This window comes from Oryza sativa, chromosome 2 (assembly GCF_034140825.1).
Source record: "Oryza sativa Japonica Group chromosome 2, ASM3414082v1".
In the NCBI taxonomy this organism is placed as follows: Eukaryota; Viridiplantae; Streptophyta; class Magnoliopsida; order Poales; family Poaceae; genus Oryza; species Oryza sativa.
This window is the reverse complement of record NC_089036.1, coordinates 33,655,048-33,671,717: the sequence shown is the minus strand read 5'-3', so window position 1 is coordinate 33,671,717 and position 16,670 is coordinate 33,655,048. Positions and strand designations below refer to the sequence as shown.

Below are 16,670 nucleotides of genomic sequence, written 5' to 3'. Positions count from 1 at the left end.
GAGAATAAAAATAAATTTATAGATAAAATGTTTATATATTTGTTCGTAGCGATTTAAAAGTCAATGTTAAAAATAAATTACGTTAAAAATATCTTAAAATTAACTTTAAAATTTAAATTTAGATTTTAATTTTGATTTATTAGCCAACCGACGAGACTCTACGGCTCTGTGCGCAACAGTAGCAGTGTCTGGAAGCAGGGATAGCTAGCTGCAGCTGTAGCAAAAGCAACGATGGCCAGCCAAGGCTGGGCGAGACGTGGAAATAAAGCGAGGAAATTCCTAGGCAGAAATATTTAAAAGGCAAGTGGGCATCATGGCCTTGTTTCTGGAGGCTTCCTGGACTGCGTGGAGACGAGCGACCTGAGAGAGAGAGAGAGAGAAGGCAAGGGAAGGAGGAGAAGAAGGGGGACGAAGCGGACGAGGCGCGCGCGCGCCATCTTTGCTTTGCTTCCTCTCTCTTCCCTCTCCTCTCCTCTCCTCCGGTCGTCGGCCTCCCCGGCCGGCCGGCGCCTGCCCGTGCTTGAGGCGCGGCGGCGGATACGGGGGGTGACGACATGGCCGACGGGGGAGAGAAGTGCCGGGACGCGGCCGGCGAGGGCGGCGGCGGCGGCGACCTGTACGCCGTGCTCGGGCTCAAGAAGGAGTGCTCCGACGCCGACCTCAAGCTCGCGTACCGGAAGCTCGCCATGGTGAGCAATTGAGCTCGACGGCTTCATGCAAATGTTCTTTGTTTTTGTTCTTGTTCATGTTGTTGTCGTCGCTCCGCCACGTTCTTGATTGGTAACTGGATTACGGCCATGGATTCGCCTTGTTGCTGTAACTGCTTCATAGGTAGGGAAAGAGCGTGCCGTGGTAGGCGATTTCGAGTTTGGAGAGGTGTAGATGATGGCGCCAAGTTCTTTTTTTTTTTCGCCGGGACGGCGAAGAATGCCGAAAAGGGGAAAACTGTACAAATGCAGTGTGTCAGAGCACCGCCTTTACAACAAAAAGCAAATTACAAAGTCTGTGATCTCTCTAAAGCTGGCACTGCAGCAACATTCAACGAGGTAACTAGCCCTGCTGATTTCCAAGTTTCCCATTCCTCACACATGGTCGCACACAGCTGCGTGACCGATGAGGCCGTTCCCTCGAAAACCCGTGCGTTGCGCTCTTTCCAAATCAACCATGTAACGAGGATGACCCCGGCGTCGAACGTCTTGCGATCGATCTTCGCAACAGTTTGCCGGGCAGCGAGCCACCAACCGGCAAAGTCTGAGGACGGCGGCGAGCAGGAGAGGCTCAAACGAGCCTGAACCTTCACCCAAACTTGCTGCGAGAAGGTGCAGGCTTGGAAGATGTGTTGGCAGGACTCTCCATCCTTAGAACAAAGGTGACAAATTGGTGCGAGCTTCCAACCTCGGCGCTGCAGGTTATCAGCTGTTAAACAGGCATTGCGGACCGCAAGGAACATGAAGAACTTGCATCTCACTGGCGCGCGGGATTTCCAGATAATCTTGCCGAGCGGGCAGGATGTTCTACCGGCCGAAAGGATAGAGTAGGCAGACTGCACCGAGAAGTCGCCATTAGGTGCCGCCTTCCAGATCATAGAGTCAGTACTTCCGGGGTCGAGAGAAATCCCGGCGATCACGTCCCAGAGCGCAAGGTATTCCCCCATCGCTTGGACAGACAGGCCGCCCCTAATATCTGCAATCCAGGAGTTGTCGCAGAGAGCGGCAGCCACCGTGATGTCACTCAGCTTGACGAAGGAGAAAAGAATTGGGAATCTGTACTGCACTGATCCTCCGTCTGGCAACCAGCTGTCGCACCAAAACGAGGTAGAGGCTCCGTTCCCCAGCAGTACTTTGCTACCAGCGGCAAAGCAGTGCAGTGACTTTCTGTCAGCTAGAGGCGCAACGCGCATCCAAGGACGCTCTGGCTCAGCGCGGCGCAGCCAAATCCACCGAGTGCGAAGCGCAATTCCCATTAGGCATAGGTTTCTGATCCCTAGTCCCCCCTGCTCGATAGAGAGGCAAAGCTTCTCCCAAGCCACCAAGCTGCAAGAGCCCGCAGCATCTTCATCACCCTTCCAAAGGAAACCCCGGCATTTCTTCTCAATTTCGTTGATCGCCCAAGCTGGTAGTTCCAAGACGGACATGAAGTAGAGTGGGAGCGATGGCGCCAAGTTCATGTTTTTGCATATCAGAACTTGCTCGTTAGCTGCGCGTGATTAGGCTTCTGTTCTGTACTTCGTAATCTAGTATTAGCCAATGATTAAAAGCTCCAATCCAGCCTGTTCATACTCTATTATTAGTCATTTTTTTGTGCTTGTGTGTGTAATTTTCGTAGCCGTCTAGGATTGTTGGAATATTTATTTATGAAGACCTAAGTGTTCAAATCTGTTGCTCTGCTCGAATGGTCCAATTCTGATTGTACTGCACTTTGTGAAAAGTTCCAAAATTTAACATTACCTGATCTGCAACTTGATGTAGAGATGGCATCCGGACAAATGCTCATCCTCCAGCAGTGCAAAGCACATGGAGGAAGCCAAGGAGAAGTTCCAGGAGATCCAGGGCGCCTATTCCGGTCTTAATCTTCCTTATCTCAAACTCCACCCTGTTCTGTAATCACTTCACTTGTTACAACGATTATGCTACAGATAATGAACTGATCACAACCAAAGAAAACGGATTTAGCTAGTTGGCAAACTTATTGCATGGAGCCCTCGTGCTCCCATCCCATTGTTCTTGTGCAGTCCTCTCAGACTCAAACAAGCGGTTCCTCTACGACGTGGGGGTATATGATGATGACGACAATGACGATGACAACGTAAGGATTCTAGCCATGATTATGATTTATTGTCATTGTTGGTTCAACTTTAACTCCTACTGCCTCTGCTGCAGCTGCAGGGGATGGGGGACTTCATTGGTGAGATGGCCCAGATGATGAGCCAGGCACGGCCAACGGTAAGAACAGTTAGCACCTTGGTCCTAGTACTAGATGCTTCTCGTAGGCTCTAGCTGAGAGGTGGTACTGGTACATCAGGACCACAAATTTAGCTGCAACCGTGATTGGCTAATTAGATCCCCTTTTGTGTTGTCATAATGCGTGATAGGTTCCAGCTAGCATTTATTACTTTCTATGTTCTTTTGACTAATCGTATTATCATATTTCGTTTCGAAAATTCTATCGCTGTATTTTGTAAGCACCATCATACCTGTTCTGTTCTGTCCTTTGCAAAAGTACGCTAAAATGGTTGAAAATTAACTTACTGCTTTTGGTCTGAGAAAACAAGTATACACATGGTAAATTATTGTGGTTTGTGGTTCTAGAACTCTCGTCATGATACCTCTGGTTCTCAGCGATGATTTTGCTACAGTTTATTGGGAATTCTATGCTATTTGGGGTTGCATGTCATTTGTCATGCATACAATCATTTCTTGTTCATTGGAATAACAAAAGAAAATGCTCATATATGAATGCTAAGTTATCAGAACTTCTCCAGGCTGTTTATCTGAAAAAACTTGTAAACTTTGGAAATTTTTGTATAGTTTATACTGGATATTGTTTGTTCTATGTTCATATGTCACAGGCTTAAAAAAGGAACTGTTATGAAAAGCTCCATGCCCCTCAACTGAAACTTTTAGGTGATTTTTTCTAGAACCAAGCTGGAAACCGGCCTCTTTTTCTCCTGGACCTGATGCATCCAAGATAAATATAACAATAGCAATAAAATAACAATGAATCATTGGATTTGCAGAGGCAGGAGAGCTTTAAAGAACTGCAGCAGCTATTCGTAGACATGTTCCAAGCTGATCTTGATTCGGGTTTCTGCAATGGACCCTCAAAGTGCTACCATACCCAGGCCCAAAGCCAGACTCGAACATCCTCAACCTCCCCTTCGATGTCACCGTCTCCACCGCCTCCAGTAGCTACTGAGGCAGAATCGCCATCATGTAATGGTATTAATAAGCGTGGTTCATCAGCAATGGACTCTGGGAAGCCTCCAAGAGCCAGCGAAGTCGGTTCTGGACAGAGTCAATCAGGGTTTTGTTTCGGGGTAAGTACGCATATGTCAATTTCTGTTTACTTGTTTGGTTTGGCAATAATGCATCTAGGTAGGCGCTGCTGTGATTACTTAATTACTGTGGTCTGATTAAGCAGACACTGTTGCTTATTGTTGATGGTGATCACCAAACAATTTGTGACTGGATCATGTGATACCTTTTTTGGGGTGCAAGTAACAGTTTATGCTATTTGGTGGAGGTGTGCTTTCTTCATCAAAGAATACAAGTTGCAGCTAGATTAGCTTGAGAAGCACGATTTCTCTTGAAAGGAATGTGCTGATAATGTGAAATCAACTTGACCTGCCGTTGATCACTGAACATGTTTTTTTTTTTTTTTTTAAAAAGTGCTTAACGGCCAGGTGGTTTATTATTATTATTTTCTGAGGGAAGGGGTTTATGAATTTTGCTTAATAAGTTTAGGCATCAGATACCATACTTGTACTCTGGAATAGATTCCTTTGGCTAGCTTTGCTCTTTTTCACTGTATTGGGCAATACACTGTTTACATTTATTCAACATATTTATTCATTATTCCAATAAAGATTTGCTTTTTGGTAGAGCATTGTGGGGTCCTGGTTGTCTGGACCCACTAGATGTTTGGGCATATGCCATATGGGGCCATTCACTGGGATGTTGCACATAAGCCTTTTGCGGCCTTTTCATTTGTAATAATCATGAAATAATCCAGAAAGTTGTGGAGGATCCACCAAGTGAGTACGGATCCTAGCTCCACCACCAGATGTGCTATTCACATGAGGACTTGCTGATCAACTATGAGATTTCTGGATAGGGTCATTTGAATTTCCATCACTGTTACATCGTTGTTGTGTGGTCCGTATATGGAACAGTCTAGTGTGCTACCTTCTTCTGGTATATATTAAAATTGATTGCGATAGGATTTTTGTATATGCCTGGTACGGCATTTCTTGGTGGTGTTCTATGTCATTTAAGGATATCACAAGGTTTGGACGAGATTATGGCTTGTCTAGCATCTTAAATAGAGCCCATGCGTCATTTTCTGCTTTTCTGTATGTCCTTTCTTGGATTGCTACGTTGCCTTGTGCCTTTGCTGACTTGTTCAATTTGCTATTTTATTTTTGTAACACGCCTTTTTTGTGCAGCACTCCTGGTCCAACCTTAAATCTCCAACCAGATAAATGCTTATGATAAGGCCGTGTATTTGCTATTTCCTTTTAAGATTATCTGAAAATTCAGACTGGTGGTGCCAGTTGCGCATGCTCGCACCAAACTTGCTGTGCTTCTGGTTACTTGGATGTCTTTGATAATTTAGTGCCCACGAGGAACAAAAAGTTCCGTTGTCGGATTCTTCCACTTTATGCTCTTTCTATAGTTCGCCTGGTTCTTCTGTAGCGATCCATTTGAGCCACACTTTTGATACGGTACTGATCATTTTGGCTGGTGCCTTTCTGCAGCAGAAGAGTGATGCTAAACAAGCGGCGAAGACGCGAAGCGGGAACACGGCCAGCCGGAGGAGGAACGGCCGGAAGCAGAAGGTGTCGTCGAAGCACGACGTCTCGTCTGAGGACGAGATGCCAGGTTCGCAGTGGCACGGCGTGGCCTGACCTTTTGTTCGTGACTGGTTTGGTCCTTTGATGTGCCGGAGCACCGAGCTGCTGCCGCTGCCACTCTGCCGTGGCGGTGGCGCTGCTCGGAGTGAGTGACCGGGCGTGCCAAAACTCGTCGATGCTGCTGCTACTGCGCAATTCTTTCTCTCCATCCGTGTCGCGGCTGTGTTGTACTACGTAGACATTGCATTTTACAATTGATTCTCAGTACCTATCTGTCTTGCTGTTCAATTTCAAGAACTGAAGAAGTCATGTTGGGGAAATCAATGATTGACGAAGCTTCTATGATAAACAGAACAATAGGGGTGGGGTGATCACGGTTCTAAGAGTTGAAAAGGGATGCAATGGTATACATAACTGCCAATCTATAGAAGTTTTCCATTTTATATTTACACATTAGAACATTGGACGTATAACAGTATATTTAGATATGCATACTGAATTAATACAATTCTTTAAACAATCTATACAATAGCACAAATAGTATGCTGCCCTATCTATACAATAGCACAAATAATGGTCTAAACAGAGTCTTCAATGAGCTAAGGTCCTTTTTATTTAGGCTTTTTAAGCCATATTTAAAAAAGCTTAAGTCCAAATAAACCATCACTCTTTTTGTTTGACTTTTTTAAAACCACAGGTCACCCTTACACTGTTAAAGCTAAAAACTAAGTTTGAGTAGCTTTTTTTAAAATGTAAAGTTAAGATATATTCCACCAATAAACTTAAAGCTTAAAAGGCACATGTAGCCAAGAAGTCTAAGCTCAAACGAAAATGGTTGGAGAAGATTGAGAAGATACGCAAAATGAGGTGAGCCATTAGCGCATGATTAATTAAGTATAAAGTATTTTAAACTTTAAAAATAGATTAATATGATTTTTTAAAACAACTTTCGTATATAATTTTTTTAAAAAATATACCGTTTAATATTTCGAGAAGCGTGCACGCGGAAAACAAAACAAACTTTCTCACAATCTCCTTGGGAGTTAAGGCCGTGTTCTTTCGAAGGGTTTAGAAACACTTTCAGTTATGTAAAGTGATATATTAGCTCATGATTAATTAAATAGTAGATAAAAACTAAATTAATAAATTAATATAATTTTTAAAACAATATTTTTACAGAATAGTTTATAAAAATATTATTTAATAGCTTAGGAAATGTGAGTGTGAAAAACATGAGAGTATAAGGTGTGAAACATGATAAAAAAAAACACGAACAACCGTGCTCCGTGCTCACTGCTCCCTCCCTCTTGATAAGGCCCATGAAAAAGTATCTGGCCCATCAATCCATCACGCTCTTACGGCCCAGAGAGCCCAACTCCACCCCTCTTCTTCCTCCGCTCCATTCTCCTCCCACCCTCCCCTGCGCCATCGCCGACGCGCGCCGCGGCGAACCCACCGGATCATCTTCTCGCGCGCCGCCGAATTCCCTCCCGCCTCCGCCGAATCCACCGGCGGGCGCCCGATCCCTCATCCTCCTCCTCCTCTGCTCGTGCCGCAGGCGCGGGCGGACTCCCTCTTTCTCTCTCGGTAGGCAACCCTAACCCTCTTGATTTGCCCCCAATTCTGGTCGTTCCGTGGAATTCCACCCCATCCGATCCGTCCCAGGCGCGCTTGGGGCCTTGGATTAGGCCGGAAACGGATCGGTTGCTGCCGTAGGGTTCCTGGACGTTCGTAGGGATTGGATTTTGGTTTGTTGCTCATTTCGGTGTGGGAGAGTGGAGTGGAGGCCGGAGGGTTGAGATCGGTGTGCTACTACTTGCGGGGGCAGATCTGATAGGGAGAATCGGGTGGATAGTGGGGATTTTGTAACTTTCTCGTTTGATATCAAGGATTGTGGATTGGCGTTTCCTGCATTCAGAGTTTACTCTTCATACTACGTGGTTGATGGCGCTAATCATGTTTCTAAATTGTTAAAGAGTTGGATGATAACGTTTAACTTCCTTGTTTTACTGTTAAAATCTGCATATGTTATGGCACCGACTTAATTATCCTTAATTGGACTTTTTACCGTTAAAATTTGCTAGTATGTTTTATGGTGTGATGATTTACTTCTAGGTTTGTTATTGGAAGACTGGTGTAATCAATCTTATACCGATTATTTACCCCTCTTGCTCTCTGTGCTTACTCGTTGGTTTATTATTATAAAAGACATATAAATGTTTGGTCACCCTTGGAGTCATACATACTACATAGTTTTAGTGATCTAGCACCTTCTGTGGATTCATCCATTTTGTTCAAACTACTTACACATATCATTTTCTGTTTCAGATTGGAAGGAATAGCTGCTTACTGTTGAATATTGACTTGCTTTTGTTGCTGTCACAATGTCGGGCCTGCTGAATGTGCGTGCTTATCCTTACAACTGATTATTGTGCTTTCGCTTGATATCCCTATTTTCCATTTCAAACTTTTTACTTGATTTCTCTCTGACTAGTTTGTTCATCAAATAGTTTGCTTATGCTGCAGCTTCGCGTGGATAACGAGCAATAGATTTGTCTTTTATCACCTGATAAAGTGATAATTGTCCTCTGTTATAACATAGTGTTGATTTATTTATATTTTATACACACATTTATTTCTTACAACTGCGGCACTGTCCTCTTCCATTCTTTGCCATCCTTACGTGAGTTTTCTGTGTTGAGATGCTTCATATGAAATTTGAAGCCTGACACTTCCATATGAGAACTGTGATGGCAGGGAATATTAGCATTGATTGCCTAAATAAGCTATGCATGTACAGGCACTGCATTATCAGCTACTCCCTCCGTCCCATAATATAAGGGGCTTTTGTCTATGCAAATGCGTAGCCACAATCCCTTATATTATGGGACAGAGCTAATATATCTGTGGTGGATAATCTGTTTGGTTGGGCACTATTTATTCTTTTATGCTGCTGCTTAACCCAACATGGTATTTGCTTTTGAAGATAATGGCAATTCCATATGACCTGCTTTGTTCTTTGTTTTGACAACTTGCCATTTTTTCCTAGCAGTCAAACCTGAACAATTCTGCATCAAATCTTCAAGACTCAACTGGAAGACCGTTTACAGGGTCCTTTTCTGGTCAATCTGGATCAGTTCCAGGGGGTTTCCATCACTCTGGTGAGCATATAGTAAAATAGCTTGGTTAGTTTGTTCGCACAATGCTACATTCATGTAGTAAATCTTCTTGCCATTTTTCAAGGTTTGCACAACATGCATGGAAGTTTAAATATGCCAAATATGCCTGGATCGTTTTCTCAGAGGAATGCTGCCATGAGTGGCCTTCCATCCTCTGGGGTTCAACAGCCTGGAGGGAGCATGCCTGGGAGATTTGCTTCAAACAACCTTCCAGTTGGCATGTCCCAGGTTGTAATGACTTCCTTCATCCATATTGCAATTTTATTGTTTATGCTGACGGCTTGTGGAAACTAAGGTACATTGTTGCTGGTTGAAATGATCGTGTAACCTCACCATGTTACTGTTTTGTTGCAGATCCCTCATGGTCATTCAGGAGTCGGTAGTAGAGGATTGAATGTTGGTGGAGGTCCAGCATTTAGTAGTAGCCTGAATATTGGTGGTACCATTCAAGGCTTATCCTCAAACCTGGGTGCTGGTGGTAGTCGTAATTCTGTTCCTGGGATGTCAGTATCTCCATCTTTGGGAAATTTGGGTCCTAGGATCACTGGTTCTGTAGGAAATATTGTGGGTGGAAGTAACATTGGAAGGAATATAAGCTCTGGTGGATTATCTGTGCCAAGCATAGCATCACGCATGAATTTGAGTGGCAATGTTGGCAGTGGCGGTCTGAATGTCCAAGGATCCAGCAGGATGATGAATGGCATTCTTCAGCAAGGTAAATTATGGAACAGACTGTATAAATAGTTTGTTACTCCATAGAGTCGAATACTCTTTATGTTGTCATGCCTTCATGGCTGCTTAGCTGCTTTTCTATTGTAGTTATTTGTAACATCAGCTATTGTTTGTTAACACATGCTCTACCGTGGCTATGCTGATTTTTTTGTTGAGTATATCTACTGAATAATTTGCTTTTAGCTGCAGAGTTACCCCTCTCTTTCTTGACATCAAAGTTGGGCATATGAAACAAGTGTCAAAAATACCCAAATGATATGTATTGAAGGATTTGTTAATAATATTGCTAAGTAGCTGCTGGTTGTTATCCTCTAAAAGTAGGATCCTTGTGCTGTTAGTGAGCAAACAAAAAAGTTTTGGTAAGTGGGATCATGATCAGAAACAAGAAAAATCCTAGGACCTTAACAAGCTTCCCACCTAAATCAGTCATACCTGAAGAAAAGCTCCAACCACAACCTATCTGCTGAAAGTAATTGGTGCCTTCACTGTTTATCCAACACAGTCCAGCTTATGTTTTACAATCTCTTTCATGTTTCCTTACCACATTTGTAATGTAATTGTAACGTCCAAAGTTATAACCTGGTCAATCTTAGCATCTGCTGTCGCGCTGCGTCCTAAAAGAACACCAGTCGGTTGCATTTGATAGGATTAAGATTAGAAATGAAAATTCCAACAGTACTATCATTTGATAGGTGTCAGAGTTAGAGGAAATATTGGTATTCCTCCTCCTGGCATGCATGCATCGGATGCTAGAATATCTATTGCTTATTTTTATAACTGTTATTTTTTTTGGCATCACAATATGATTTATGTAAGTAATATGATGCTGAGTAAATACTTAGAAACATTATATTTTATATGTTTGTGATGTCATGTATCTATAATATTTTACTGTTTAACAAGAGGTATATCATGTATTAGCTTATATCTATTGAGGTGAAAGCCCGTGAGTCTTTTCATTCAGCTTCTTCTTCTTTTTTTTAAATTTCTGATATCAGGATCACCTCAAATGCTGAACATGATGGGGAGTTTATATCCAACATCTGGAGGTTCTTTATCTCAGAACCAAATACAAGGAGGAAATAATTCCCTTGGTTCTATGGGGATGCTGCATGATGCCAGTGACGGTGCTCCATTTGACATGAGTGATTTTCCCCAGCTGACTGGTCGACCTAGTTCTGCGGGTGGTCCACAAGGACAATATGGTAATGATTCATATATATTTTTCATTAATTGGGAGGATGCCTTGACAATTTCTTTAAATAACAGGCTCCCTACGGAAGCAAGGAGTTGGTGTTAACACCATTGTTCAGCAAAACCAGGAATTCAGCATTCAAAATGAAGACTTCCCGGCTTTACCTGGATACAAAGGTGGTTACAGCTATATTATTTCTAGAACTATCTGTTGATTCAGTGAGGGTGCCTTGATTATACTTGGTGTTGGTGTATTGTGCACTATCTATTTAATAGTGTTACTGTCCATGGCTATTACAATTTGTTGTCTACAATAGTGCACTTTCAACTGGCCTTTGCTAGCCTGTCATACAACTCTCTGTTACAAACTCTGTTTTGCTTTAACATTTCATCTTTTATGTAAGGCTGACACCATTTTTCTCAAGTTACTGAGTGGTTATTACGTATTAGTACTGTTCATATACTTGCCGTGGCTTTTCCACCTTTGGTTAATTTAAGACTAAGCATAGGAATGGGGCCACCACTATATGCCGGCTACTCCAATTATGATATTGGAGCAATTGGGATTACCACAGATCATCATTTTGATGATCGACGATGAAAATGCGCAAACACATTGCTTGGACAAAATGGTCCTTGTTCAACCTGCGGTCTGCAGACATGTGCAGAAGTCCTAGCAATCCCATTGTCTCTCTGTTTACATTGCCAAAACAAGTGCCGTTCAATCTGGCCATGAACTTGTAGCATATATTGTCGGATACATGATTTTAACATCCAAGTGATTTACTTTTGACGATGATAATAAGTGGTTTTCTTGTCGCAACTCACACAGTTTTCGGTACCCTCTTGTTATATTCATTGTTTTTGTCAGCGTAGCCAAACCCATGGCTATCGTGTTATTTTATGACAATTCATATGGTCATACGGAGAACTAAACCAATAGGCAATGTGTAATGAAAGTATAGCAGCTGAACCATTACAAGATGTTCAAGTCCAATTGAACCCAGCAAATGTACAATTATTACTGTCATGGCAGTAAAACTAACTGCAGGCCATTTTGATCCAGGTACCTGTGCCAACCAAATATAGATCAAAAGTTTCGGAATCTAGGAAATTTATCTTTGCACCATGTGCCTCCTTGTCAGTCACATGTTTGAGGCAACTGCGAATCTGTGATTGAAGCCTTGAGGCAATCCAAAAAATATGAAACTTATTTGGGAAGGTTCATGATGCTGAAAACAATATTTTAAATTTTTTTTGGCAGAATATTAGGACCTGCAAATTTTCCTCATGCCGGAAATTTGCAATGGTCAATTGAGATAGTTTAGGCTAGCTAAATATAACAATATTTACAGTACGTGGCTTGAGTTTGGTTTATGGATATCATGGATTTAATTCCGGGATGTTCCCGGATAAAGTCACTTAAAAAGCTTGATGCATATTTGGTGCTAAGAGTTTAGTGCCATAGCTGTCGATTTGGCAGTACATGGGCACCTTTAATTCCTCGGCTTTGTGATGCACTGAACATCACAGCTTTGTTTTATTGTGTCTGTTGGTGTGCTGAAAATGTTTCTAAACTTAGCTGGTGAATCATCTTATAAAATAACCTTCCGCTTTTATGTTTGGTTGGCTTCTTGGTATATTTTGTCGGTGTCTCGTATTTTGGTTGGCCATAATCTATTTCCTGTCTCGAATTTATTACTTGGCACGTGTTTTGGATGGTCGAAACCTGTTACTTGCCTTGTGTTTATTCCATGATCATTGGATATTCTTTACCATGTTTTAAACTTCTTTTCCTTTAGTTACTCTTTTGGTGCGTATTTCGCTACTATAACAGATTCCTTTCTTTGCCCTTTGCTGAGTTGTGCAAAGTATTAACCTTTTGAATTATCAGGCAACACTACAGATTATGCTATGGAGTTGCATCACAAGGAACAACTTCATGATAATGTACCTGTTATGCAAGCGCAACAATATCCGGTGCATCCCTGTTTCTGAATTTTCAGTAACTTCTTTTCTGTGCTTTTTTTTTTTGACAAATTTGCACATTTACGCAGATGTCAAGATCAGTTGGCTTTAACTTAGGAAGTAACTACCCACCAAATCGTCAGCAACACCAGCAAGGTGCTAATTCAGTAAGTAATATTGGAAATTCTTAAAACTCTTAACAATCAATGTCTACCACATTTGTCATGGTTCTGATCTGGCATGTATCCAAATTTTCTGTTTTGACCCTTTGATGCAAGTAATAATAATCTCAATTATGATTATCAGGTTCAGAATGCTGGTCCCCCAAATATCGGACTAAGACCACTAAATTCTCCAAATCAAACTTCTAGTTTGGGATCATATGAGCAACTTATCCAGCAATACCAGCAACCTCAGGCTCAAAATCCTTTCAGATTGCAGCAGGTGTCTTCAGCTACCCAGTCATATAGGGATCAGAGTCTAAAGTCCATCCAGGGGGGCCAAACACCATCTGATCCATATGGCTTGATGGGATTGCTAGGAGTTATCAGGATGAATGATGTTGACTTATCATCTCTTGCTTTAGGAATAGATTTGACAACATTGGGTTTAAACTTGAACTCACCAGACAATCTGTACAAGACATTTGGCTCTCCATGGTCAAACGAGCCAGCAAAAGGAGAACCTGAGTTTCATACTCCAGCTTGCTACTCCGCTGAGCAACCTCCACCACTACAAGTAAGCTGCCTGTCACTGTGTGCTATTTTTTAATATGTAATGGCTGGCTGTGCATTTGCCATCTTTTATTGGATGTTGACCATCATAATTTCCTAAACTAGTTGTTCTTAAACATAGGCAGAATTTATTGTCTCAATGTATTTGCTTCATGTTATGACTTATATATTTGTAATTGTGTTCTGCCTCTTGCAGCCTATACATTTTCAGAAATTCCAGACGCCAACACTGTTTTACATCTTCTATAGGTACATCTACCATTAAGTGTGTCCCACTTCAATTCTATTAGGCTAGTCCATTTGTTGCAACAAATAATGTGAGTATAGTTTGTTTTTTTATGAAAGATTTATCATTTTTCTTTGGTTTGCAGCATGCCAAGGGATGAAGCTCAGCTATGTGCTGCTAGTGAGCTGTGAGTACATGGTTTCACCGGTCTTCTCATTTACATCTTGTTGCTAGGGGTTGGTTTTGATTTGCATAGTCGTGCTTATCCATGTTTATTTGTAGCATAGTTTCCACTGGTTACGCATCATTAATCCTTCTGTTAATGATGGGTGCAAACCAAGTTAATGGTGACAACTAGATTGGCCACATCTTGGCCCTCCGTCCACCAACATTATCTAATATAACATCTTGGATAGACCATGGACTTAAATTGATCTGTATTCGTGGGTTTTGCATTTTGTTGGGCTTGTGTAGGACATACTCCCTCCGGTATAAAAATGTTGACGTTCTAGCCTTGTATCCAAAGTATGGTAATTGTTGACGTTTGGGATTTATTAGGTTATTTTGGAATTGTTTGCCTCTTATGCATGCATTCCATTTAAAGTTGAGTAGTCTCCCGTGTCCCCCGCACAAGCGAGAAAAACACACCAGCCAGCGTGTGCTGCACGTGCAAAATTGTAGAGAAAATCCACGCGTGGAAAGAAAAAGGAGAAAAACGAAGCGACGCTAGGATTCGAACCTGCATGCTTTGCATCTGGTTGTTGTTTCGAACCACTAGGATACATCCAAATATTGATTAATTCAAGCATATGGCAGTATTTAATATGGGTATAACAGGGAATAGGCACCCTAATTAAACACTCCTTGGTATGTGAGATCATATCTAAAACGTCAAGAAATTTGAAACCGGATGGAGTAGGCTGGTTTAGACCAGCTTGGATTAGTATGGGACTAGTGGACTGCCAATTGGTTTAGGATCAACAGCAATTTTTTACAAGTAATATTGTGTATTTTATTTATTTGAAAGGGTACGCTTAGGACTTGTTCGTAATCCAGATGGGTGACTACTAGTTGCACAACACCAGAACATGTTCCATGATCCTGAATTATTCTGGATGTTTAAGGCTTTGAATCTTTCAATCTATCAATTAGCTATCTTTCATGTTATTCATGTAATTGATTATTATATTTCCTTGTGTTTCATGAGGCTTGATATTGGATATGCATTTACTTCCTTAGAATTTATTAATATCTTAATACATACGGCAAATATGTGTTACCCACTTTGAGGTGCAGCACAGCACAACCAAATACCAAATGGAGATTAAACCTTTTTTTTTTACTTTTGTTTTAACTGTTGAATTGAACCATGGTATATGTCCATCTTTTCCGCAGGTATACTCGAGGATGGTTCTACCATAAAGAAGTGCGTGTGTGGCTCACCAGAATTCCAAATGTTGAGCCTCTGGTCAAAACACCTCATTATGAACGAGGATCTTATGGTTGCTTTGATCCAAACAACTGGGAGACAATCCGCAAGGTTTGGATGTTTGGTCAATGTAAAGTTGTATCACATAATACTTTTGTGAAAATTTGTGAATTATAATTGTGTATGTTTTTCTGCAGGACAACTTTGTTCTCCATTATGATCAAATAGAGAAGAAGCCAGCTATCCCTTCATCCCAAAACGTTAGGTGAAACATTTCTTGTAAGTACCTCTAGAAGCTCGGATTTACTCTCTAGTGTCTGTGTACAAGGCAATTATCTTATATTATTATGTGCAACACATTTTTTGTTCAGATACCTCCTGGCTCAAGTTTTATCCTTTTTTCTCAAGGGGAGGAAGAAATTTGTGCTTACGCTAAGAGCAGTGTCATGACCTAACTCTGAGGTTGGTGCCTTTCTGCAGAAGTCCGCTATTTATGCCAGTTACATTATGTCTTGTTTTGACTGTTAAAAGAAACTAATGCTAAATGCTAGTAACTGATAATCGCACCTACTTTGTTTGGATTGATTCATTTAGTGAGAAATTCCTTTTTTTTTCAATTTATGCGTGACACACTTTCTGCAATTTATGCGTGGTACACTTACTTTCTGCAATTTATGCGTGGTACACTTTCTGCAATTTATGCGTGGTACACTTTTTGCAATTTATGCGTGATACACTTTTTTCAATTTATGTGTGATACACTTAGTAGTGCATGGCTGCGTGTCTTATCATGATTGATTGATTCGATAGTTTCTTAGTATGTGAGAAGGTATATTATGTGGTTTGAAAATAACGTGGCTGCCTCTGTTTCGCTTTGATAGGACAGTGAGAACGCAGGGCCATGCCGATCTGCAGAGGGGAGGCTGCAAAACAAAAGCGGGAATGCCTGCTTAACCCTTGTAATTAGATTATAGTGGTGAAGTTTTCCTTTAATCGTTTGTAGATTGCACTCTCAGCAACATCTCCAGGTGACCAACTTTTAGGAATAGCAAGTCTTAAACATGCTTTTTTACCGTTAAAGCTTTCGGTGTCGAAACGTAGTTGGCAAATGCACATATCGGCGTTGGTGTTTGCCCTTTTACCTTAAAACAAAGTACAATGTGGGCATTAGGCGCCAGATTGATTTGCTTAATTTTGGCAGTCTTAAAACCTAGGCATGCTTAATTTGCTTAATTTTGGTAGTCTTAAAACTAAGTTTTGGTACTAGTAATTTTTTTTTTGGTAACGAAGGGTTAAATATGGGTTGATTAGGAATCATGTTAAACATCCTCCATCACTTTATAACACAAGTTAGTTAGGAATCATGTTAATTTTGTAAAAATTAAAGAAGTAGCAAAAGAACAAGATACAAAAGGTGATAGGTGAAGGTGAAACAATAAAGTACTACAAAAGTTGGCAGGTGGAGAAATAAACTAGTAAGAAAATGGATGGTGGAGAGAATAAACAAGGTTAAAAGTAATTGATAGGTTGGGAATAAAGTTTTATCTCAGGATTTCAAATTTTGAAATAATTTGTAAGGAAAAGTCCTTGCATTTTGGGATTCTCCGTCCAAAAGAAATCAATCTTGGTTATGTAC

At 41.3% G+C, this 16,670-nt stretch overlaps 2 protein-coding genes and 1 non-coding gene across 7 annotated transcripts; 2 read left to right on the top strand and 1 right to left on the bottom strand.

The window, feature by feature from the left end:
* Positions 1-327: 327 nt before the first annotated feature.
* On the top strand, positions 328-5,921 carry LOC9267387 (uncharacterized). Of its 2 annotated transcripts, none has more exons than XM_015771658.3 (6): positions 328-689; positions 2,469-2,562; positions 2,732-2,805; positions 2,880-2,942; positions 3,737-4,036; positions 5,480-5,921. In XM_015771658.3, exons 1-6 carry the CDS (start codon positions 555-557, stop codon positions 5,624-5,626), a joined length of 813 nt encoding a protein of 270 aa, XP_015627144.1. In that variant the 5' UTR covers positions 328-554; the 3' UTR covers positions 5,627-5,921. The 2 variants fall into 2 exon arrangements, with proteins under 2 accessions (XP_015627144.1, XP_015627143.1); XM_015771657.3 differs by having other exon boundaries at positions 5,477-5,921.
* A 1,073-nt stretch (positions 5,922-6,994) lies between these two features.
* On the top strand, positions 6,995-16,267 carry LOC4330931 (probable NOT transcription complex subunit VIP2). Of its 4 annotated transcripts, none has more exons than XM_015771640.2 (16): positions 6,995-7,159; positions 7,901-7,974; positions 8,625-8,733; positions 8,816-8,979; positions 9,106-9,466; positions 10,482-10,688; positions 10,753-10,854; positions 12,572-12,657; positions 12,735-12,812; positions 12,952-13,383; positions 13,576-13,628; positions 13,751-13,792; positions 15,001-15,145; positions 15,232-15,313; positions 15,443-15,496; positions 15,921-16,267. In XM_015771640.2, the coding sequence occupies exons 2-14, from the start codon at positions 7,957-7,959 to the stop codon at positions 15,301-15,303; spliced, it is 1,869 nt and encodes a 622-aa protein (XP_015627126.1). In that variant the 5' UTR covers positions 6,995-7,159; positions 7,901-7,956; the 3' UTR covers positions 15,304-15,313; positions 15,443-15,496; positions 15,921-16,267. The 4 variants fall into 4 exon arrangements, with proteins under 4 accessions (XP_015627126.1, XP_015627125.1, XP_015627124.1 ...); XM_015771639.2 differs by having other exon boundaries at positions 15,916-16,267; XM_015771638.2 differs by having other exon boundaries at positions 15,406-15,496.
* LOC112938041 (small nucleolar RNA snoR35) lies at positions 8,653-8,733 on the bottom strand. Its single transcript, XR_003241090.1, has one exon. It is a non-coding gene; the product is annotated as a small nucleolar RNA snoR35 (small nucleolar RNA).
* Positions 16,268-16,670: the final 403 nt, after the last annotated feature.

Coding starts and splice junctions, on each gene's coding strand:
- LOC9267387 (XM_015771657.3), top strand. CDS start 555: ATGGCCGACGGGGGAGAGAAGTGCCGGGACGCGGCCGGCGAGGGCGGC. Junction 2,563..2,731: donor GATCCAGGGCGCCTATTCCG/GTCTTAATCTTC, acceptor GTTCTTGTGCAG/TCCTCTCAGACTCAAACAAG. Junction 2,943..3,736: donor TGAGCCAGGCACGGCCAACG/GTAAGAACAGTT, acceptor TTGGATTTGCAG/AGGCAGGAGAGCTTTAAAGA.
- LOC4330931 (XM_015771640.2), top strand. Junction 12,813..12,951: donor ACCAGCAAGGTGCTAATTCA/GTAAGTAATATT, acceptor TATGATTATCAG/GTTCAGAATGCTGGTCCCCC. Junction 15,146..15,231: donor ACTGGGAGACAATCCGCAAG/GTTTGGATGTTT, acceptor GTTTTTCTGCAG/GACAACTTTGTTCTCCATTA.